The sequence below is a fragment of the Dasypus novemcinctus genome, chromosome 15 (assembly GCF_030445035.2).
Source record: "Dasypus novemcinctus isolate mDasNov1 chromosome 15, mDasNov1.1.hap2, whole genome shotgun sequence".
NCBI classification, from domain to species: Eukaryota; Metazoa; Chordata; class Mammalia; order Cingulata; family Dasypodidae; genus Dasypus; species Dasypus novemcinctus.
The window spans coordinates 79628814-79652150 of NC_080687.1; the positions used below are offsets into that span (position 1 = coordinate 79628814).

Genomic DNA, 23337 nt, shown 5'->3' on the forward strand with positions numbered 1-23337 from the left:
TTCTTATGTTATTATAATCCATATGGCAGAACAGTAATTTATTTAATTTTTACAATGTTTTGGAAATTTTAGGTTGATTACAATTCTAGCTATTTAAAATAACCCCGTAGTGGCACAGATAAACCTTTGACTGTATTCTTATTTCCTTAGATTCTAGAAGTAGAATTACTACTTAATTCTAAGTACTGTTTAATGAGTATAAACATAGGATTTCTTTTACCAAATTGTTTTCTAAAAAGGTCTAACCAAATTTCCTTCCCTTATGGTGATGCTAGACTGTAAACAAATAAAATTCGCTTCAAATATATGTAAAATGATATGTGATGTTATATTAGCTTAAGGGATATCCAGTCTAAATTTGTGTTATTGACAAGATACATAGAAGGCTGATACACTCTCAAAAGTGTCTAGTGGTTTGGGTAAACTTCAGGGTGTTGTGGGAGCTCTGGTACCTGTTTAAATCTCTCTGGAGCAAATGTTTTAATTGCTTCTCAGCCTTTTCCAAACAACGATAAGGTCTTGAATTCTTGTGGCCAGAGCCAAAGCTACTTGTAAAGTGGTGTGAAGATTTGAATTGCTCTTCTCTAGACAAATTGCAGAAGAGAATCTTGGTGTATTCGTTTAGGGAAAAGGCCTGGAACAGCTGAAGAAAACTTCTTAAAATAGGTATTAAACTATGTTACTAGAATCAGCTATTATATTTTCCCTTTAATTCTACCTCAATGTTGCATGCTTTTATAGAAAAAGAATCCTGGAATTATGTTATAATAAAAAATGACTTCTTAGGTGCCCGACCACTGTAATTGTAATCTAGGTGAGAATTCCAAGCAACAGTTTGACAATTGACTTTTCTAGAGAAGAGGAGGTTGTTTCCTAGCAGGTATATTACAGCCTTTTGAAAGTGTTCTTTTTTTCTCATAAAAATTTCTGGATTTTGGGGTGGGTGAGAGTAGAGAAGCCTTGGAAAATGGATAATGGACAGAATGTTTATATTTTTGAAGTAGGCAAGATTAGGGTTTTGAATAAATGAACAGACTAAAAGAGGCAGACTAATTCTCACCTGTTCCTTACTTTTCTCCATCTCAGATTAAAAAAATCACCATGATAAGAGCCAGTCAAGTTAAAAGCTATCCTTACAGTATCAAAGTCACCTCTACCTCTACTCTTGTCATCAGTCCCATGAAAGCTTCATTGTTATTTTTGGAACCTTTTAAGATTTCATTAAATCTGGAGCCCTTGAAGAATGGTATTTTCATACATAGATGTGTTGTGTAGTTGTCAGGGAGTTGGCCATTCAATTCTTCAGGTGTGTTTAGTGTCATGGTTAGTAGTAATATTACCTTATTTTCCCACATTTCTGTAGTTGGTGTGGAAATTAAAATAAACACAGGTGTGTAGACCAGAAGTATGATTAGGTTAAAGAACATACTCATAAGTTCACTAGTAGAAAGGAATAATCGGGGTTTTAAAACAATGTAAGTAATATTTTCATATTGGATTGTTAATCATAGATTATGACAAGGAGAAAACTTATACTTACTTTTTTCCCCATGAGGTGTAACTATGATGTTTAGTCAGTAACTTGTCATTTGGGCTAATAGGGTCATGTCATAGTTAAATATAACAAAAATCTTGGATACTTTAGGTAATATATATATTCTTAGAGATCGACTAAGTTTTTGAATAATGATGAAATTGACAATTTATCCTACATGCCAGAGGTTGATGAATTCTCTTAAAATAGTACTAATTGGTACCTGTTACTTCTTTGATAGCATGTAAAGCTATCCCAGGTGTAATGGTGTAACAGCCCCCTGGCTCTCACTTCTTTGAAATCCTCTTGTACTTCTTATCTGTACCTTTCATTGAGTTTGTTTCAGAGACATCTGTTTGTTTTTTTTCCAAGTAAATTATGTGTTGAGAAATTCATAGGGGTGAAGGCTGAGGGAATGTTTAGCACTGACTTTGGTGTGTGGAGCAGAGTATCTTATATGATCCTGGGTAGCAGTGGCTGCATCACAGAGAGGCCCTTTAACCAAGCTGGTCCCTAACCCCCACCTCAGACATACAGAATCAGCATCTTGGGAGGCTGAGGACCTGTAATCTACTGTTTCAAATAAAAATTTTGCCTGATTCTTGTGCACAATAAAAAGCTGAAAACCAGGTGGTCGAGAGTCTAATCTATGAAAATTGGGTCTGAGACAAATACATTAGGAGGCTTTAATCTTACAGGTTTCCTTTTGTTGGTAATTCCTCATAGTGACCCGGTTAAATAATGTAAATTTAAAGGGCTTAGACTGTAATAGCCAAAAATTATTTTTAAAAATTACTGTACATTTGGCTCCAATGAAATGATAAATTGGTTCAAACCAGCTGGCTTGACACCTGGTGGTGGCTGTGATGTACCTAATAACATTGGTGAACAGATCCTTCGCCCCACTGACCAGCTAGTTCAAATGTACCAAGCAATGAAAGAGAACGTAAAATTTGCTGAAGTCTTAGGCTACAGCTTGGAATCTTTTTCATTGCTTCTGGACTTCAGGGGTTTGTGTGTTACTTTGTATTATTATATAATTTATCTGTTCTTTGTTACCTGCTTGTGGACAAAGTTGGGTGGTGGAGGGACTGTTTCTTCGGACCTCTTGATATTCACAGCCTTTGGCACTGTGCTCAGAAAGCTCTAGATCTATTTTTTGAAAGCATATGCTGTCTTCAATAAAAGTTTTGATGCATTGCTTAAATGGGAACATAGAGACCTATGTTCAGTGTTTCTACCTTTTTTTATTTTTTGATCCTGTGTTCTTTTGAGGAAAAAACCTATAAAGACTTTTTTCTCTTTCAATCCCAGAGTGATACTCTTGTCCATACATCATATGAACTATCATTAACAGAAAATATTGTTACCCATATTTATTTGGGTCTCCTTACTTTTTTAGAGAGCAAGTAGAATTATCATGTTGAGAAACATAGGACCACAGTAGGTAGGAAGAAACTGGCTTAGTATATGACAGGTAATCTTAGGAAAAGAACCCCAAATGGACTTTAATACCACAGCTTAGCCAATTACTGTTGGTCCTTTGTACAGAAATGTTAATATCTTGATATTATCATAGTTTTATTCTCTCTGAAGCATTAATTACACATTTAGAGTCAGACCAGGTAATAAAACCAAAAGTCACATTTAGGTGTAAATGTTTTGATATGTTTAAAACTATATGCCTTTTTTCCCCCTTTTTTTGCTTTTTTTCCCCAAACATAATCTTAGAAAAAAGTTGCTATCAGATTTTTAAAAATTTTGAGGTACCAGGGCAGGGGATTGGACCCGGGACCTCATATGTGGGAAGCTGGCACTTGACCACTGAGCTGTATGGGCTTCCCTGAGTTGGTTTTTTCATTTGTTCACTTGTTTTTTTTTTTTTTCTTTTTTCTTTTTAGGAGGCAATGGGAATCGAACCTGAGACCTCCCATGTGGGAATTAGGCACTCAACTGCTTGAGCCACATCTACTCCCCCTGATTTTTTTTTTCCCATTTTTAAAAAATTTATTGAAGTATATCACACATACAGAAACAATTGATAAGTGTATCGTAATAGTTGTGAACTTACAAAACAAACATATATAACACAAAACATCGTATCTTACCCTACAAACAATACCTTGCATTGTAGTGAAACATTTTTAACTAATGATTAAAGAGCATCCTCAAAATATTATTACCAACCAAAGTATCTTATGTATGGTGTATTTTTCCCCCAAGCTATTATTACTATTACTATTTTTATTATTTTCATATCATTTATATATAAACATAGATAAGCAATAGTAAAAGTTGTGAACTTATAAAGTAAACACGTATAACATCATACAAGGGTCCCATACATAAACCCACTACCAACACCTTGCATTGTTGTGGGACATTTGTTACAAATGATAAAAGAATATTGTCAAAATCTTACTACTAACTATAGTCCTTATCTTACATTTGGTGTAATTTTCTCCCAACCCACCCTCTTATTATTTTTAAAATATATTTTTATGTCAGAAGTTGTAAATTTACAAAAAAATTGTGCACAATAGTACAACACAACTCTATCAACACATCGCACTGTGGTGGAACATTTATTACAGATTATGAGATAATTTCATCAGACTATTACATCCATAGCATATATTTGGCACACTTTTTCCATACTCCGCCATTATCAACACAGTACATAACTTGGCTTCCCTCTGATTATTTTTAAAGATGTTTTTATTTACTTTCATTTAATAGTCAATTTTATGTTTCTATTTCTTGGAATGAATGTCAGCAAATGTTACTCATGAACTGGATTGATGTGTGCAATTCCTCTTTTCCTCAAACAGAAGGTAATAAAGAATATTTCTGGTGGCTATAAAAGAGAGGTACTTCTACATTTGTTAAATCTGTTAGTTAACCAGACATTTTAACAGTACCTCAAGTACCAGTATAAAAGCATTATTTTTGTATAGTGATAATTTTCTCTTTTTAAAAATTATTTTCCCTGTAATTGTGTATCTATAAAGGTTCAAACCTGCTGCCTTGATACCTGAGGAGTCTCTTTTTTTTTTTCAGGCAGCAATTTCAATTTAGTGGATAGTGCTCTTTCTTGAAAGTAAAATCTAAACAGATAGGACCTGGACATAATATAAACTTTTTCATGATAAACTTAGTATTAACCTTCAAACATTCTAAAAAGGGTACCAGCCTTTAGATTTTCCCACTAAGTACTTAGTGTTTATTTTGGTTTTCATTAAGTCATGCCTGAAGTAGACTATGATTGGAAATTTCAGTTTTTAGAGAAAATTACTAGTGCTTAGATCTATTTAAATTAACAGGTTTTTAATGGTTGCTTTAGGATTGCATATTTGTAAATATAAATAGCTATGTAATCTCTATTCTTCTGAAAGCTAAATTTTTAAATGGGACATATTCTGACTTTATTCTTTTGATATAGAAACAAAATTCATAGATCAGTTTTCCAGCCCTTACTCTGTTAATATCTCTGGTCCTGACATAGGCCCTTGAATTTGCTGTCATTTCCTGCCCTGCTAACTTCTCTTCCTGGTGGGGAGAATCAATAGGTGTTTTAAGGAAGAGTAGGAATAATGAATTTGACCTTAGATTCTTGCTTTTCTCTCAGATCTGTTATACTTCCCACACCTACATGCCCTTGAGTTATCTTATTTCTCCAGGTAAGCTGTTCCAGCACTATAATTTTGTTGTGATCACCACATTTGTGTGTGTGTGTGTGAGAAAGATTATGTATCAAAATATATATTGTATGTGGGGTAATATATGTGACTATATCATTATTAAAAAGACAGGTCAAGCATTTAACAAAATGGTTAATCCTTTTAAAAGTGAGACCCTCAATGAGATGGCTTAAGAATATAAAAAAAATTATGACAAAAAAGTGAGTATTTGCATGTCTTATTTTTATACAAGTGTGATTACACTTTTTTCTGAAAGTTGTGAGTCCAACTCTAATTTAAAAGACCGCTCAATTTTAGGCCTTTAAATGGTATATAAAAATGTTTACATCTTCTGGATTTGTAACTTAAATTCCTACCTTGTACTTTACTTCCTATATCTTCTGTGCAGCTTTTAGCTCATAAATCTGGCATGGATCCTGGTCTCATTTCTCGTAAAATCGTTTGTCTCTTTTCATTGTGCCTTCTTACTTTTTTGACATCACTTTTATGGCCTTTTCCTCAGGCACCTCAAACTGGTATTTGGGACTATTTCATTTGTGTAAGTAGATGTTTTCTCTTTACTTGAGGCATACTATTCTAAATAGCTTTATACTTTATTTCTTAGGCCTAACTTTTTAAGCATTAGGCCACTTGACATGACGTTGTGTCAAAAGTTGGCTATATTCCTCTTTTCTTGTCACAGGAACTTGAAATGACCCCTTTCAGGTGTGATATGGGTTGTGACTGGGGGGTACCTCTGGTTGGAGAATAACTGACACGATTGAGATGTGGTTAGCCAAATGCAATAGGTCTGGAAACGTCTTTTTGTTGTGGAATTTAAGAGAAGTTCAATTATTTGAGTATAGAGAGGCCAGGACTCAGGAATGATTTTGAGAAGGAAAAATGGTTTATTGACGGCCGGCCGGACTTGGGAGCTTTCTGTTTGAATCCCGAGCCCAGAACAAGATTTTCAAACGTCTTTTATACAGAGAGGAAAGGCCAAATGGTCCCTTTGTTTCAGTTCTCAATAGGCTTCAATTAGCATATATCTCTTTCACATCTTAGGTAAGCTTTTAGCAAGGACTCCAGACATTTTAGATAAGCCTTGGTTTTTGCATTTCCCCTAAATACTTAAAGTTTATAGCCCTTGCTTTGTTAAACATTTCCTGGGACTGGAGCCTGCTGGTCCCTAAGAGTAGGACTGCAGCCTCTTACCGTTTCACACCCACAAGTCAAACAACTTAGTTATCTCTGAAGAGACAAAGAGCCTTCCACCCATAGCCCACATCATTTTGACAGGAAAGCCCACAGACAGCTGGCAGTTAGAGGAAGGGAGCTGCACACAGCCATTCCCACCACTTTTTTCTTTGCAATCTCAAGAACCATGTAGTTTTTCACTTAATTCTACAGTGTGACATAGGGATTACTGGCCCTGAGTTCCCTAGAAATTTTATGATTCTGCCCAGGATCACATACACTCTTAAAAGACATTCTCATTAATTTCAAAGTCTGAAGATAATTGGTAAAAGGCAAATTTTAAAGCTCAGGATTAGGTACAAACCCTCAGTTAATCCATTATATACTCCCTTGTTCCTGATGTCTGTGATCAGAGAAGGTAGTACTAACAGAACAGGGGGCTCACCTGGAAACTGGTAATGTGGTTAATAATGGTTATTCCTTCTGCTACATTCTCTTTGGTATATAGAAACATGTTTTGGGTTCCTCCTCTAGTTATTTTTATACTTCTGCACTAGAAGAAAGAACATCTTGGTGAAACAAAGGGAGAGGAGAATCTGACATAGTGATTTACACTGTACAGAGTAGATCATCATTGAGGTAGATATGTGAATAAAAAGGTGTACCCCAGTTTATAAATCTGAATGATAAATTTCATTCTATTCAATAAATGTTGAGTTTTTGTTCAGAAATGTTGCCACTTGTTCTGTTAGATGATGATTGCTAACATATACCCTTTTATACTTTTAACATGATAGACCTGGTTTACTATTTAGAAAATGCCTTTGATCCTTTCTCTATTCTTTTAAGGATCTAATGCTACAATAAGTAAGAGAAAGGAGAACTGGTAATTGATTCCAGGCACTTGATAACAAAATCTTGCTCAACTATCTAGAGCTTAAAAAACTTAGATTTCTATCTTTTTTTTTTCCCCCTGAATACTTATTTTTTCTTTTTAATTTCACTTGGCAGACAAATAATTTATTCACTTTCTAAAGTGGGCTTATGTTTATCTAGCAAGGAAATCAGCAAAAGTGTTCTCTAGGAAGACAGCAATGAAATGAGAAAGTGTCTACCATTACCACTGTGATAAATCAAACTGATGTTAAAGATGCAAATAGTTATTCAGTGTATTCTTATTATTAGAATTAAGTTAATTAAGCCAGCAAAGTACTTTATAATCTACTATGCTGCATGCAGTGGTAAATTTAAAGTTTCACTGTTTTTTTTCTACTTAAAAAAATTTTTTTTTTCACTGTTTTATAATGTAGAAAAATTTCTAAAAATCAATTTTATTTCTCAAGATACATTGAGTTCCAGGTGCACATAATTAAAGGCAACTAATACTAATAATTGGAAGAATATATTTATTGTACTACATTTAGACTTCTGGTTTGCAAGGTATACAAAGCCAGGCAATTTTAGTAAACATTTCGAACTGCTTTCAGGATAACTTTCGTCCCTTTTTTTGAGAAAGAGATTAACACAATATAGAGTGTATTTTTAATGAAACCCAGGAATTTAATTATATTCAACTTAGCATTGTAGAATTTTTAATGTTCTTTATTAAATATTATAAAATAGAAAAAAGCTGTTAGAAATTACTGATATGATTGGTTTCTTTCATTTGCAGCACTTAAATATTAGGACACTGACAGATGATATGGTAAGGTTATCCTTTACGCTATGTTGTGACTCTTAACTAACCATGTAATGTTGATGGCTTGCTGTGCTAACACCTTCCTTTGAAATTGCCTAAAACTGCATGCGTTGGAAATGTACTGTTTTTATGGTGCTAAAATAAGAGGCAGAGCTGTTAAAATGTACTAAATTGTTGCTTTTAAATAGTAAATGGGAATAGTCAATATGTTAATTTAAAATTTTGTTTGATTACAAATTGTTAGTCAACTTTGAATCATTCAAATCAGTTCTTATTCTTTGTGAGTGAATTGCACACTTCAAAAAGAGACTGAAAAAAATAGCTAAAGGCATGTCAGCTTTTCAGAAATATGTAGTTGCTAATTAAAGTAAACCAGTCTGAAATATCATGCATGTATTTTAAATGGTTTTGCTCAAAATTGTGAGAACCAAGCATGCCTTAGTATATGTTCTTACATTGAAAATAGTAGGGTTTCCTTATAAGTAACTTCTGCTTTATTGCACCATTACAGATTCTTGAATATTCAACTAGATTTTCTGAGAAAAATACTTTTGTGTATATATATATATAATATAATTATAACGTTGATTTAATGTTAATATAATGGCAAAAGAATAACATAAACAACTACAAAATCCCAAATAAATAATAACAGCAAAAATAGCACTGTGATATAGAAGATAAAGCATAGCACTTGATCATTCAGGTTTTGAATTCACCTTTGTCACATGCCAAGGATTAAGCAGCGTGCCTAGAACATAATAAGCACTCATAAGATGGTTAGAACCTCTAATATCCAGAGTTCCCTCTTAGCCACCTGAGTAAGGTAGACATTCAAAGATTAATGAGACAGCTCTTGACATGAAGGTTTTAAAAATTAAATTAGAATGTTATTTTTTTCCTCTGGACAATATCTATAAAAAAAGATATTTCTATAAAGATAATATATAAATAAATGGGTGACACTTATTTTTCATATAATGTACTTATAGAATGGTAGTAATGTGGTGCCCTTATGTGGAATACATATATTTTTTCTCACCTTGCAAGTTATATACTGTTTTCATTTTACAAGTGAGGACATTGGGAGCTCAGACAGATTACATACGTAGCTTGTCCATGGATACACAGTTGCCAAGTAGTATAGCCATAACTTGACTTTTGTTCCACATGGTTCTAGATTCCATACACTTACTGTGCTGGCTTACCCTGCTTTCAAATAGCTTCAGAAGGCTGATAATAAAACCATCTGCAATTTCTATATTTGACCTTTTATGAGAGTATACCATGATATTTTTAATAACTTTATTGAGATATAATTCACATATGTAATTCACCCATTTAAAGTATGTGATTCAGTGACTCTTCAGTATTGTTCACAGGGTTGTATAACCATCACTACAATCAATATGAGAATTCTCCCATCTCTAGGCAACCACCAGTCTACTTTCTTTTCTATAAATTTGCCTCTTCTGGACATTTCATATAAATGCAGTCAAATAATATGTGTATGGTCTCTTGTGATGGGCTGATTTTACTTAGCATAATTGTCTCAAACCATAAAGCATGTATCATTACTGCATATCCTTTTATTGTTGTATATCCCATAGTGATTTTTTTTTGTGTGTGGAGAATCTATCATATTTTATGGACACTGTAGTTTTTTTTTTTTTCTTGAGGTACTGGGGCCGTGGAATGAGCCCAAGGTTGCACTCAATCACTGAGCCACATTGACTCCCCTAATTGACTCTCCTAGTTTGTTTTTATTTTTTTGTTTGTTTTGCTTGTTGCTTGTTTATTTGTTTTGAGGAGGCACTGGGGACCAAACCCAGGACCTCCCATGTGGGAAGCCGGCACTCAACTGCATGAGCCACATGTGCTCCCCTGGACTCTGTATTTTTTGCATTCCAGTATTACCCTTACCTTCATTATAGGTCTGTCTCTGTCTTCGCACACTGCCAGCCTGCAATATCTTCCAATGAAAAGGTTTAAACAGGCCACTCCAGAAATCTTCTTGCTCTGATCTTATACTAATAGTGAGGCTCCTTCTCAACAAAGCCTTTCCTAATCTTCCTTTTCCATCTTGCCCTCATTTTTCATCTCTCCCCTCACCCTGGCAACCCTTGGGGCTTCTGGGTTGCTACCATAGTACTCTGTGCATATTTTTATCAAACCATTACATCGTTTATTGTCTTTCACACTAGTTTCAATCTTTTGAAGGCAGAAGCAATGTAATTTACTCATTTCTGCCCATTGTCTGGCATATATAGTAAGCATTTTAATACATTTTTTTGAATGACTGAAAGAAAGAATGAGTCACTGTCTTGATAACCTGCCTGGTATTGTGGTGTGTTTTTTTTGGATCTGGGGCTGGTTGGGCTCTGGCCAGGCTTCTCAGAGATGAAATCTTGCCTTGCGTGGAGTATGGAAGCTTTGATAAGGACCTGTTGTTGGTCTCTCTGACCACCTGCCTGAATCATTGACTATTGCCTTCCCTGCTTTCATCTTAAATGTAAACTTGTTCATTTCTTCTGGATTCCTTGTTGACCCTTCTAAGATTGACTTGCAGATGGCTGAATTGCCCCCTCCCACTCTTACTGTTCTCTTTTGATTTTGTGCTTTAGCCTTCAGCAGGCAAAGATTTAGTCCATGCAGGCAGTCTAGTTGAGGCAGCTGGATCTACTGTTGTGGAGGTCAGACAATAAGCATGGCAATCTTGAACACGTAAATTCTTTTTTATTCACTGTTTATTGATGGAGTGTGGAAAGATCATTAAAGTTGTCGCCAGAAGACTTTTTGAAAGACAGCACTTCACTTATTAGCTCTGTGAACTTGGCAAATCAGTTATTTGGTTGTTCACTTTTTTATAAAGCAGAATTAATTATATCTTCTCTACTTTCCTCATAAGGGTTTTATGAATTTCATTTAAGCCAAAATATACTGGAAAGCTACATTCAATTCTGCCCTTTCTCCCCTTTTTAAAAACGTTTCCTGATATGTGTATAGAGAAGTGGTGTGACACATTTGTAGCTGAGCCTTACAAGGGGACATGCTTTACAGATCAATGCAGAGCTGCCAAAAGGGTAAGGGTAGCTGGATATTTTAAGGGCTCTTTAAACTATTTCTGGTGTGTTAGAGCTCAGGGAAGCATTTGCCACTGATGTTTTGATATGTGCTGGCAATATGTTTTCTAATTAAAGTTTGCCATCCCCACAACCTATACGTGGCATATGTGCTTTTAATTTAGAACTTCTTAATGTGAATATATATTGCATAGGTGCTTTTACTTTAGAATTTCTTAATGTGAATAGCCTTTTGTGGGCAGAACTTGAGAGAAAGCATGTAAGAATGGTATTCTGCTCTAGTCATAAATTGAGTAACAGTATTTTAGAAACATTAAATAGAAACATCCTGGAAACATTAATGTTAAAACCCATCTCTCTAAGTTGCTTTGTCAAAATCCTGCAAAAGCACTTCACATTTCAAGGTTATTTCTTGAGTTACTATCAGAATTGAATTTCATAGGACACAGTCTTGTAAAAGGAATGAATGATTACTATAGTGCCGGGGTCCCTAGGCAGAGGGTAATGCACTTTAAACAGTGTTTGTTCTACAAACATTTGAGCATTCACTATGTATAAAGTACAGTCCATGGTACTAGGGGAATAAAAAGATGAAAAAATCTTTGTTTAGTTTCTCTTCCATTGCTTTAACCTGGGTGAAAAGAAAACTTTCCCCATTGAGTGAAAACAGGTGGTAGGAGGGAGATTGAGGCCATATATGCCACAAACCTTAATTCTATTTGCAATTTTACTTCCTATTACCACTTCAAGTAACATTTTCACAGGTACTAGGGATTAGGTTATGTACATTTTTGGAAGACCATTGTTCTGGCTATCATAGCATGAAAAGCATTAAATATATGCTTGGCTCAGTTAAATGCTCAATAAATGTCAGCAGCTTGTAGGAATGAGAATACATGTGAGGAAAGGAGACCTAGAGACAAATACACAAGGGGAGACACATATAAAGAATAAGGGTCCCTAGATTATTGGCTTAGTGATGCTGGCTCTTCACTTGATCGATATAGGCTGATATTATCAGCTTTTGTCTTCTGTCTTTTACACTATTGATTGATTGGTTGCCTCTGTTTACCACACTTTAATTTCCAAGAGAAAGGACTAAAGTCTTATCATCTACACCATGCCACATAATGTGCTGGGTGTTTCTAAAAAGCTATTTCATTAGTACTTACTACAGTTTTGGAAGCTTATTGTTAACAGCCTCACATTGCTTATAAGGAGCCTCAGATTCCAAGGTATTAAGGGTCTGACTGCAGGTGTTCTGACCGCCTGTTAAGTGCTCTCTCATTATTACTTTTTTTTTTTTTTAACCAAAGTTGCATATAGGAGAGCTGGTTTAAGAGTGCAGCTCTGTCACTTACTGGCTGTGTGACTTTGCTTAAGTCATTTAGCTTTTGAGCCTTGGTATCCTTGTTTATAGGGATTGTTTAAGGAACAAATTAATATATGTTAAAATGCTTGGTATACCATATATCACAATATTAGTGGTATTAATGGCATGTACTATTTTTTAAATAGAATTATGATTTGCATATAATATGCCTTTTTAAAGAGTGTAATCTGATGAATTGTATACAAATACATATAATCATTTATTCACTACATTGAGGATACAGATCATTTCCATCACCCCCAAAATTTCCCTCTGAACCTGTTTGCAGTCGATCCTCTTCCCCAATCCTGCCCCCTGGAAAACACTGATCAGCTTGCTGAACTATAGTTTAGTTTCTAGAATTTTATATAGCTATAGTTCATTTTCTAGAATTTCATGTAAATGGAATCACACAGTATGTTGCCTTTTGTGTTTAGATTCTTTTACTTAGCATAATGCTTTTGAGACTCATTTAGTGGTTAGATATATCCGTGATTTGTTCTTTTTATGACTGAGTAGTATTCTGTTGTCCTCATTGTAGCACAGTTTGTTTATTAGTCAACAAATTGGATTGGTTCCAGGTTTGCGTTATTTGAGTAAAGCTGCTAGAACATTTTAGTACAGGTCTTTGTGTGGACATATATTTTCATTTGGGGGAGGCATATATTAAGTGTGTATTTAACTTTATAAGAAGCTAAGAAATTATGGCTAATGATGCTGAGCATTTTTTAATGTTCTTTTGCCATACGTATCTTCTTTAAAGTATTTATTTCTAGGTATAGGGCTGTTAAAGTTATCTGTTTCTTCTTGAGGGAGCTATGGTAGTTTACGTCCTTTAAGCAATTTTTTTCATTTTATCGATGTTGTTGAATTTTGTACATAGTGTTATTTGTAATATTTCCTTATCTTTTTCCTTAACTTTTTACTGTATGACCTGTATTTATGCCCCGATTTCCAATCCTGACATTGATAATTTGTGTCTTTCCTTCCCCTCCCCGCCCCCCCCCCCATTAATCTAGCTAGAGGTTTGTCAATTTTACTGATCTTTTTAAAGAAGCACCTTTTGGTTCCACCAATTTTCTTTCTTTTCTTCTGTTTTTATTTATTTGTGCTCTTATCTTTCTTATTTCTTCCCTTTTGCTTTATTTGTTCTTTTTGGTGTCTTAAGGTAGAGGCTTAAATCATCAGTTTGAGAGCTTTGTTTTTTAAGATAAGAATTTTATGCAATAAATTTTCCTCTGAGAGCTGCTTTGGTTATACTCCACTAACTTTATTATGTTGTGTTTTTATTTTTATTCAGTTCAAATATTTTCTAATTTTTCTGTTGATTTCTTCTTTGACTCCATGGGTTATTTTTTAAATTTATTTAAAGATTTATTTCTTTTTTTCTCCCCACCCCCTCATTGTTTTGTATTTGCTATGTCTGTTTGTTGTATGCTGGTGTTCTTTTTAAGAGTCCCTGGGATCCAAACCCGGGACCTCTCATGTGGGAGGGAGGCACCTAATCCCTTGTGCCATCTCCGCTCTGTGCTTTCTTTGTCTCTCATTAAGTTTTGCTTGTGTGTCTTGTTGTGTCGGCTCGCTGCGTCTGCCTGTCGTGTCATCTTGCTGCCTTGCTTGTTGTCTTCATTTATTTATTTATTTCTTAAAAAATATTTTTATTTTTTTAAAAAGATACTTAGACTACAGACGGGGTACCTGGAACCGAACCTGGGACCTCCCATGTGGTAGGTGGGAGCTCAATTACTTGAACCATCTCCACATCCCCCCTATGGATTATTTAGGTATATGTTGTTTGATTTTAAAATATTTTGGGATTTTCCAGATATCTTTGTTACTGATTTGTAATTGTTACCTTTTGATCAGCAACTATATTTTTGTGTGACTTAAATTGTTATGAGTTTTGCTTTATGTCCCAGATTGTGGCCTATTTTTGTGACTATTTGAGTGTATTATACTTTTGTTAGAATTGATCTATATATAGTATAAATAAATAGATCATGTTGGTTGATAGTGTTTGAATTTTGTATATCCTTATGGATTTTCTGCCTACTTGTTCTAACAACTACTGAGAGAGAAGTGTTGTAGTGTTCAACTGCACTTTTGGATTTTCTTCTTCCTTCAGGAATGTCAGTTATTTTTGCTTCACATATTTTGAAACTCTGCAATTAAGTGCATATGCATTTAGGATTGTGCTTTATCATTATGAAATGGCCATTTTGACTCTAGCAATAGTTCTTATTTTTTAGTTCTTGGAAATTTGCGTGATTTTTCTGCTCCCCTTGACACACTTTAGTTCTGTTGCTTCTTTGAAGAACCAAGATTCCTTGTTTCTATGACATTAAACTTTCTCAGTTTTCATATCCCCAGCCTTTACTTTTCTTCTCTATTGTGTGTGTGTGTGTTTCCCTTTGCCTATCTTAAATTACTCTTATTTCTCGGGGTTCTTTCCTGAAGTTATTCTTCTTCTCCTCTCTACCTAGTGCTTTACTTGAATAATCAACCTCTGAAGGTTGCAGCTACCGCCTACTTATATCATCTTTTCTTCAAGTTGAGGCATGTTAATGCAGTGACCTTTTGAATACTTTCATGTGGATATTCCCTTTGTACTTAAAACTCAACATGTTCCAAATTAAGCCCTTCCTTTTTCCTCTTCAATTTGTTTCTGCTTCTATATTCTCTTAGGAGTAACGTCACCCTTTCCATGCTACTTTCTGATTATTCCTTGAATCTATCTCCTTTCTCCATTCCTTCTATCAGAGTGCTGGTCCCCTCATCATCTCTTGTCAGGACTCTCATAATAGCTTCTTATTGCCCCCTAAAAAGCCAATTTCCTTGCACTGTGACCATAGTAACCAATCTAAATAGTATATTTGACCGTGTTTTGCCCTATGCTATGCCTGAACTCTTTAATGTGACTTATAAGGCCTCCATGAAGGACCCTTCCTCTCTAACTTGCTATCGATCTCTCTGTCAACCTACAAGAAACTTCTAGGGATAAAAAATGAGATAAGTTGTTGGAGGAGTTACTTAGGGACTTGAACATATAACTACGAAATAATAGCTGCTGGTCACAATAATGGTGTGTTAACTAATAGTGAAGGTTATGCAATTGTTAACTATGTTCTAAGTAGTGATCTAAATGTTAGCTATATAAACACATTGAACCATCACAGCAAGTTTCTAGGTAGGCACTATTATTATTTCCATTTTTAAAGATCTAGGCTGAGGCAAGAGAGAGATGAAGTAACTTTTCAGAGTCATATGGGCAGCCAGAAAAATCTGACAGACTGGCTTCAGAGTCCATGGTCTTTACCAACAGCATTAAACTGCCACTTACACATTCTTTCTGTCCTCTCAGAGTGCGAAGGTGAAAAACTAGAAATACATCTTCTTATTTTTCCATTTTTCCCTTGAAGCCATCCATATAAGACTTTTGACCTTCAGATTGAAAGGAAAAATTGTATCATAGCCATTGACCTTAATGCTCACAAAACCATTGTGAAGAACTCATTGTAAAGACATACTATACTGTATCTATTTTCCATAAGAAAATAAACTATTTCGAATATTCCAATCAAACAAACCAGAAAAAGAGCTGTCCCAATGGATTAGTGATATGTTTGACTGAGAGATGTCAACAAGTAAAGGGTATGAGATTTCTTGTGCGAGGGACACAGACAATTTTTTTCTGTATGGAAACTGCTTTGTAAGTTTAGCAATGACTGCAGCCTACTTCCAGATACAAGGAAAGCTTTCCTGGTTTTCCCCAAAGTTCTTCAAGCAACTATAGATATCCCCCGTTCTGGATGTTGGTTCTAATAATTGTTTTGAGTAGCTCCCACCCCTTCTGTTCTCTTGCCTTTTTACTGCTCTCTATGTGCCTGCTGACTCACTCAGTGTAAATCACTGCTTCAGACATTCTTGGGTGTTTTCTGTATGACTCACTCAAAGATGAAGTTCTCAGACGAATGTGGTGTATTAGGACTGGTTTTTGTCTACCTGTAGACTATTTCTGAAACTACCTAGATGTGAAATGTCTTGTCAGATATATGCTAATTAGACATCATTCTTATGAAAAATATAAAATGATTTTGATTATTTGTATTTGTAATTGCAAGTCAGGTAATAGAATATAAATCAATTAGTTTAAAATAAAAGCTCAAGTTAAAACAATTATTTAAAATTTTATTTTTCTTTATCTGTTCTACAGTTTATTTTGCATTTTTATTAACTAAACTTTTGTATTTTCCTTGGTAAGTTAAGAACAATAAGTAATAATGAAAAAGTGTGATAATATTTTTCACAGTTTTTTTCAAAAAACCATATATTTAAAATATATTCTTCTGTGTAAACTGGAAATACCAGCATGGACTGGAGCAACTGAATAAATAGGGTAAAATGCATGAAAACAAGTTCTTTAAAATTTAAACTATTCACTAAGACAGGTGGTCCTTAGCCCATTAATATGAGTTAATTAGGATTTCCTGTGCTTTGATTTTTAGTATAACACTTAAGTACTATCTTAGACTCTTTAAATATTTATGGGATAGTTTAGAGAGCTCCCTCTTAAAACAGGAGAAACTTAGGAAAAAGATCAAGAGCTCTGGTTGAAAATAGTAAAATGTAGGGTGGGCAGACTTGTTTATTCATTTTTTTGTCCATTCATTTATTAAGCATTATTGAGTGCCTAGTCCTCTGCTAGGAATACAAAGATGGATAAGGTTGTCTCTGCCCTTTTGGAATAGTGGGAGAAAGAGATGTATTGACAATCACTGATTGCAGTATAGTGTGATAGTGCTGCTATAGTATTGAGGGTTCAGTGGCAGTGGTAAGTCAACTTGATCTTGGGGAAGATTCATAGAGAAAGAGACTTTTCAGTGGGATTTGATGGGTAAATTGGAATGTGGTCTGACAGGTTTTGGATACTGGGAGAACCAGGCTATAGTTCTTTAATCTGTAATAATTTCACTTCCTGGATATCAACTGAGTGGGGTACTGAATGGATTACTATTAGAAACATGTTAGGTTGGCATGTATAAAGCAATTCCTGGTGTAATTATATGGTTTTTGTGTATGGGTAATATTGGTTTATGCATTCTAAAAATAAAGTATAATATTTATGTGTAGAGTTAATTTATATTTCCTTTTAAGAATATAGTATGGTATTTGAATATATGCTATTAGAATTATATTTTGAGTAGATGTGGATAGATATAACTCTGGGGTTTCTTGAATCTTAAATTCTTCTGTTTCAGATTTTTGTGCATCTTCCCTTGAATGGGCATTTTCCATACTACCTGTGTTAGTTTCCTAGGCCTGCTGAAACAAAGTACCACAAATGGTGGTTCAAAACAACAGAAAATCCTTTCTCCAGAGAAGATACACAAATGGCCATTAAGCACATGAAAAATGCTCAACATATTAAAACATTAGTAAATGCACATCAAAACTACAATGAAATGCTATTTCATACCCACTAGGATGGTTATTATTTAAAAAATGTAAAGTGTTGGTGAGGATGTAGATAAATTGCAACACTGTCCATTGCTGGTGAGAAAGTAAAATGATAGAGCCACTGTGTAAAATGGATAGGCGGTTCCTCAAGAAGTTAAACACAGAATTCCCACATGACTTGGCAATTTTACTCTTATGTATATAGTCTAAAGAATTGAAAGCAGGGACTTAAACAGATACTTGTACACCAATGTTCATACCAGTATTATTCACAAGAGCTAAAAGGTAAAAACACCCAAATATTCACTGACAGATAAATGGATAAATAAGATGTAGTGTATCCATACAGTGGAATATTTCAGCCATAAAATGGAATGAAGTTCTGATACATGCTGCAATATGGATGAACCTGAAAACATTATGCTAAGTGAAATAATTAAGACACAAAAGGACAAATATTGTATGATTCCACTTATATGAAATATCTAGAATTAGCAAATTCATAGAGACAAAGTAGATTAGAAGTAACTAAGGGTTGGTGTGTGGGGGCAGACGGGAACTTGGGAGTTGTTGCTTAATGGGTAAAGAGTTTCTGTTTTGGGTCCTGTAAAGGTCTAGTAATGGAAAGGGGTGATGGTAGTAAAACATTGGAAAAGTAATTAATGCCTGTGTGAGTAAGGGTTTTTATATGGAGAGTCAGGTACAGCAAGGACAACTACAGCAAAGGTATGAGAAAGAAAAGTTTATTAGTACTCACAGGTCCTAGAATAGAGAGGAGTGGTAGGCTTGACCAAGCAGGCAGGGAGCAAAGGTTAAGGAGGACCTGGGGACTCTGCCTGTATAATGTTGCATGGTAGAGCTGTAGCAGCAGGTGAAGCAGGAGAGGAGACTGTGGTGTTTGTATTTGAGTTTTTGTGATACATCCCAGATAAGATGTGAGGAGGAGATAGAGGGGCCTCTGTGCTATATATGTTTTTTCAAGTAGAACCTGGGGTTTGTCCCTGAGGGACCTATCAACAGGTTCTTAGGGCAAAGCACTATTCTTATTAAAAAAATTTTTTTTAAAAACAGTTTTATTAACATATCATATAATCAATTCAACGTATACAATCAGTGGCTCAATTTTAGAACATTTTCATTGCTCTAAAAAGAAAAGATCTAGTAATGGAAAATGGTGATGGTAGCACAATATTGTAAAAGTAATTAATGCCCATATGAGTAAGGATCTTTATATGGATAGTCAGGTGCAGCAAGGATGAGTATCAGTGAGAGAATTGCTTGGAGATAGGGTTAGGGAGCAGTGAAAACATAGAGGCAAGTCAGGAGGCTGTAGCATTTATCCAAGTAGGAACTGATGGTGGCCTGAACTAGATAATGGCAGTAGGGGCAGAAAGAAGATGAATAAAGATGGCACAGTCCACATGGTTTGGTCATTTATTAATTTTCATCAAAATCATCACAATTCACATAATCTCTTGATTAACCTCAGTCAATAAAATCATAATCCATATCATCAATAAGCACTTATATGTTTCTGTCCCCATTCAGGTCCTAATCTAACTTTATTTCTCAACCCTTCCAGCCTTCTCAAATCCTTTTACTTTGCCCTTTAGAGCTCAAAGCCTGTCATCTTCTTTGAATGTTCTCTTTCCTTGTTCTAATTGAAACTTGGGTGTCCTTTGAAAGCTTTACTTCCTGGTGGCTTCTTCCTTCAAAAGCTGCTAGCTCTTTTTGAAGCACAAACCATCAGAGTGCACATTCCTCCTTTTTGGTCTCAACTGTAGGTCTTCTAGTCTCTCCTGATTCATCAAAGGCATCAGAACTTGAGTTACTTCCTTCTTTTCCACCTCTACTTCTGTTGCCTCCCATACACCTACCAGGAGTTCTTAACCTGGGGTCCATAGACCACAAAGGGGTGTGCAATAGAATTCATGGTATCCTTGAACTTGAACTTGAATGGGAAAATATTAAATCTTTATTTTCCTTAGGCTTTAATTGAAATTTAGTATTTCCTTTAATTATGAATATAGGCAAAACAAAACAAAAAGCCACCACAAAATACAGGGGAATTTGACCTGTGACTCCATCAACTACAGATATTTTCAAGGCACATTACAGTTATTAGAGATATTTCAAAAAATGGTTTATATTCAACACAAAGTTGAAATTAGACTTTCTATTAACTCTTGTTATTTAATGCATTATTGAAGAACCTATCTTACTATAATAAAATTTACTTCTTTTGATAACTGTATTTTACTTTAATTAGTTTTCTTGGTAGGTATGTATCTTTTAGTTTAGGCGTTTACAAATATTATTTGGTGAGGAGCTCTGTATGATCTATTGTTTTGTAACAAATGCTCAAATTTAGCGGTGTAAAACAAAAACATTCACAGTTTCTTGGGTCAGGAATTTGGAAGTAGCTTATTAGCATGATGACTCTGGTTTGAGGTCTTTCATGAGATTATAATCAATATATCAGCTCAGGTCACAGTTATCTGAAATTTTGGTAGACCTGGAGAATCTGTTTCCATCTGGCAAATTGGTGCTGATTGTTGATGGGAGGCCTTAGTTATTCACCATGCAGACATCTCCACAGGCTGCTTCACAACATTAAAGCTGGTTGTAGCATGCTTATTGCATGTTGTATTTTAAGTAATTTAAAGGGATTTTAAGAGCATAATTATTATGTTTGTCATTTGATAATATTAGAATACTGTATGAATCTAAATTTGAACAGCATATTTTAAGTAGGGCATTAGTCAATAATGGGTGGAGAAGGCTTCTCAAGAGGCTTTGAGAAAGGGATGCATCAGAGAACCCCAAGAGTTTAATATGAGAATTACAATAGATCATGAATGTTAATACCAAGCAGTATCACTGATTAAGCATTCTTTTCTGTTTCTAATTAACTTAGATTGTGTTTTTCTTGGGAGTAGTTATAACAGTTTGCCTTAAATTTAATCAGTTCCGTGTAATATATTTTTCCATCAAGTGGTAAAAGTCTCCAGGGATGGCACTTCATTTTATATATTTTATCATGAAGTAATTATATCATACAAGCATTCTAACTATTAATTGGTTACTAGCTGTTTGCCAGGTATAATGCTATATAGGCTAAATGCACAAAAGTGACTGTAATAGTTACCTATAGGTGGGTAAGAAATTACCCATAAACTTGGTGGCTCAAAACAACAAACATTTATTATCTCATAGTTTCTGTGGGTCAGGAATTTGGGAGTGACTTAGATGTGTGGTCTAACTTGGGGTCAAGATGTTGGCGTAGAGATAATCATTTGAAGGTTGATTGGGACTGGAGGATCCATATCCAAAATGGCTTCCTCATATGGCTACTGGAAGGGGGCTCAGTTCTCTAGCTGTTGTCAGGAGGCCTCATTTCTTTACCACATGGACTTCTTCTTGAGTATTCTTATGAGGTGGCAGCTAAGACAGAGCAAAATGGAAGATATAATGTCTTTTATGTTCTAATCTTAGAAATCATATTCCATAATTTCCACACTATCTGATTGTTTACACAAGTCAGGGGATCATTGGGGTCCATCTTCAAGATTAGCTATAGTAGTGAGACAATTGAGGATTTACCTAGCATGATATGTTTTACTGTTTTAAATCAACAACTTAAAAATAAATGAAATAATTGCAGATTGTCATAGTCATATAAAAGAACGTATGACAGAATAACTGAATGCAGTGATAGATACTGAGTGGTAAGTAGGTACATGCTCCACTTTAGATAGAAAATCAAGGAGGGCACTTAAGACCTTTTAAGATGAAAGGTAAAAGGTAGTTTTATTTCCTGATAACACTCCCTGTGGTAGGTACTATCATAAAAGGCCATGTAGCTTGGTCATGGTCACACAACTAGCATGTGGCTGGGCTGGGATTCAGAAGCCAGTCTCTGGAGCCATGTTTTTAATCAGCAAGTTGCTTATTTAGAAATAAAGCTAATTAGCTATTTTAGCTGTTAGGGCTTTTTCCTCCTCATAAATATCATAGAAGATTACATGAAAGTGATTCTTTCTTTCTGAAAACTGGTGAATCTTGACTCCTCTGCCACATAGCAAGGCACGTAGCAGGGTGTGCTGGTCTCTTTCTTCTCTTTCAGGTTTTGTTGCTTTCAGCTTCTTGCTTCTGTGTTGTTCTTTCTCTCTTTTCTCCATCCGTTTATAAAGGACTCTAGTAAGAAGATTAAGACGAACTAACCCTGTGCCATACCTTATTTGAAATAACCTCACCAAAAGGTCCTACTTACAATAGGCTTATACCTATAGGAATGGAGTAGCTTTAAGAATATGATTTTCTGAGGTACATACAGTTGTAAACCACCACACTGAGTTTTTCACTATTAAAATGGTATACTATACAGATGAAGTTTTTTAGAGTCTGTTTTTTTTGTTGTTGTTTGCTTAATTAATTTTATTTAAACTGTCACTACTGGTTATCAGTGTGATTAATCAGGATGAGATAACACTCAATAGAGTGCTTGTTTACCTTTCCCTGAAGAAAGTGATATTAATTTATAAAACTTAGTATATTCCTTCAAACTTGTATGTGTTTAACTAGTTTTTTAAAAAAATGCAAATTGTTAGTGTAACTTTACTTGATCATGTTATATTACTAGCTAAACCTTAAAACAGAAATTCTACATAAAGTTAAAAGTGGCTTTACAAGAGCACAAATTGTAAAAACACACAGCCAAATTGTCCAATACAAAATAACAACTAACATAGTATTAGTGTGACAGAGCTTTCTATTGTGTGTTTTTTTTTAAAGATTTATTTATTTTATTTCTCTCCCCCCCCTCCCCATCCCAGTTGTCTGTTCTCTGTGTCTATTTGCTATGTGCTCTTCTTTGTCTGCTTCTGTTGTTGTCAGCGGCACGGGCAATCTGTGTTTCTTTTTGTTGTATCATCTTGTTGTGTCAGCTCTCCGTGTGTGCGGTGCCACTCCTGGGCAGGCTGCACTTTCCTTCACGCTGGGCGGCTCTCCTTACGGGGCACACTCCTTGCATATGGGCCTCCCCTACACGGGCACACCCCTGTGTGGCATGGCACTCCTTGCGCACATCAGCACTGAGCGTGGGCCAGCTCCACACTGGTCAAGGAGGCCCAGGGTTTGAATCGTGGACCTCCCATGTGGTAGACGGACCCCTAACCACTGGGCCAAGTCTGCTTCCCTCTATTGTGTTTTTATGTTCAAAACTATTTTTGAAGTTGGCTTTTATGTTTTATTGTGTCTTGCTTTTTTCTTTTTTTTTTTTTTTTAAAGATTTATTTATCTCTCTCCTTCACCCT

The 23337-nt window shown here is 35.0% G+C and overlaps 1 protein-coding gene across 1 annotated transcript in view; it reads left to right on the top strand.

The window, feature by feature from the left end:
• The window catches only part of DIAPH3 (diaphanous related formin 3), a 564743-nt gene that overhangs the window by 17112 nt on the left and 524294 nt on the right, over positions 1–23337 (top strand). The window contains exon 2 of the mRNA XM_058276598.1: positions 8084–8116. Coding sequence (XP_058132581.1) covers positions 8084–8116 — 33 coding nt within the window. The remainder of the gene's footprint in view (positions 1–8083; positions 8117–23337) is intronic.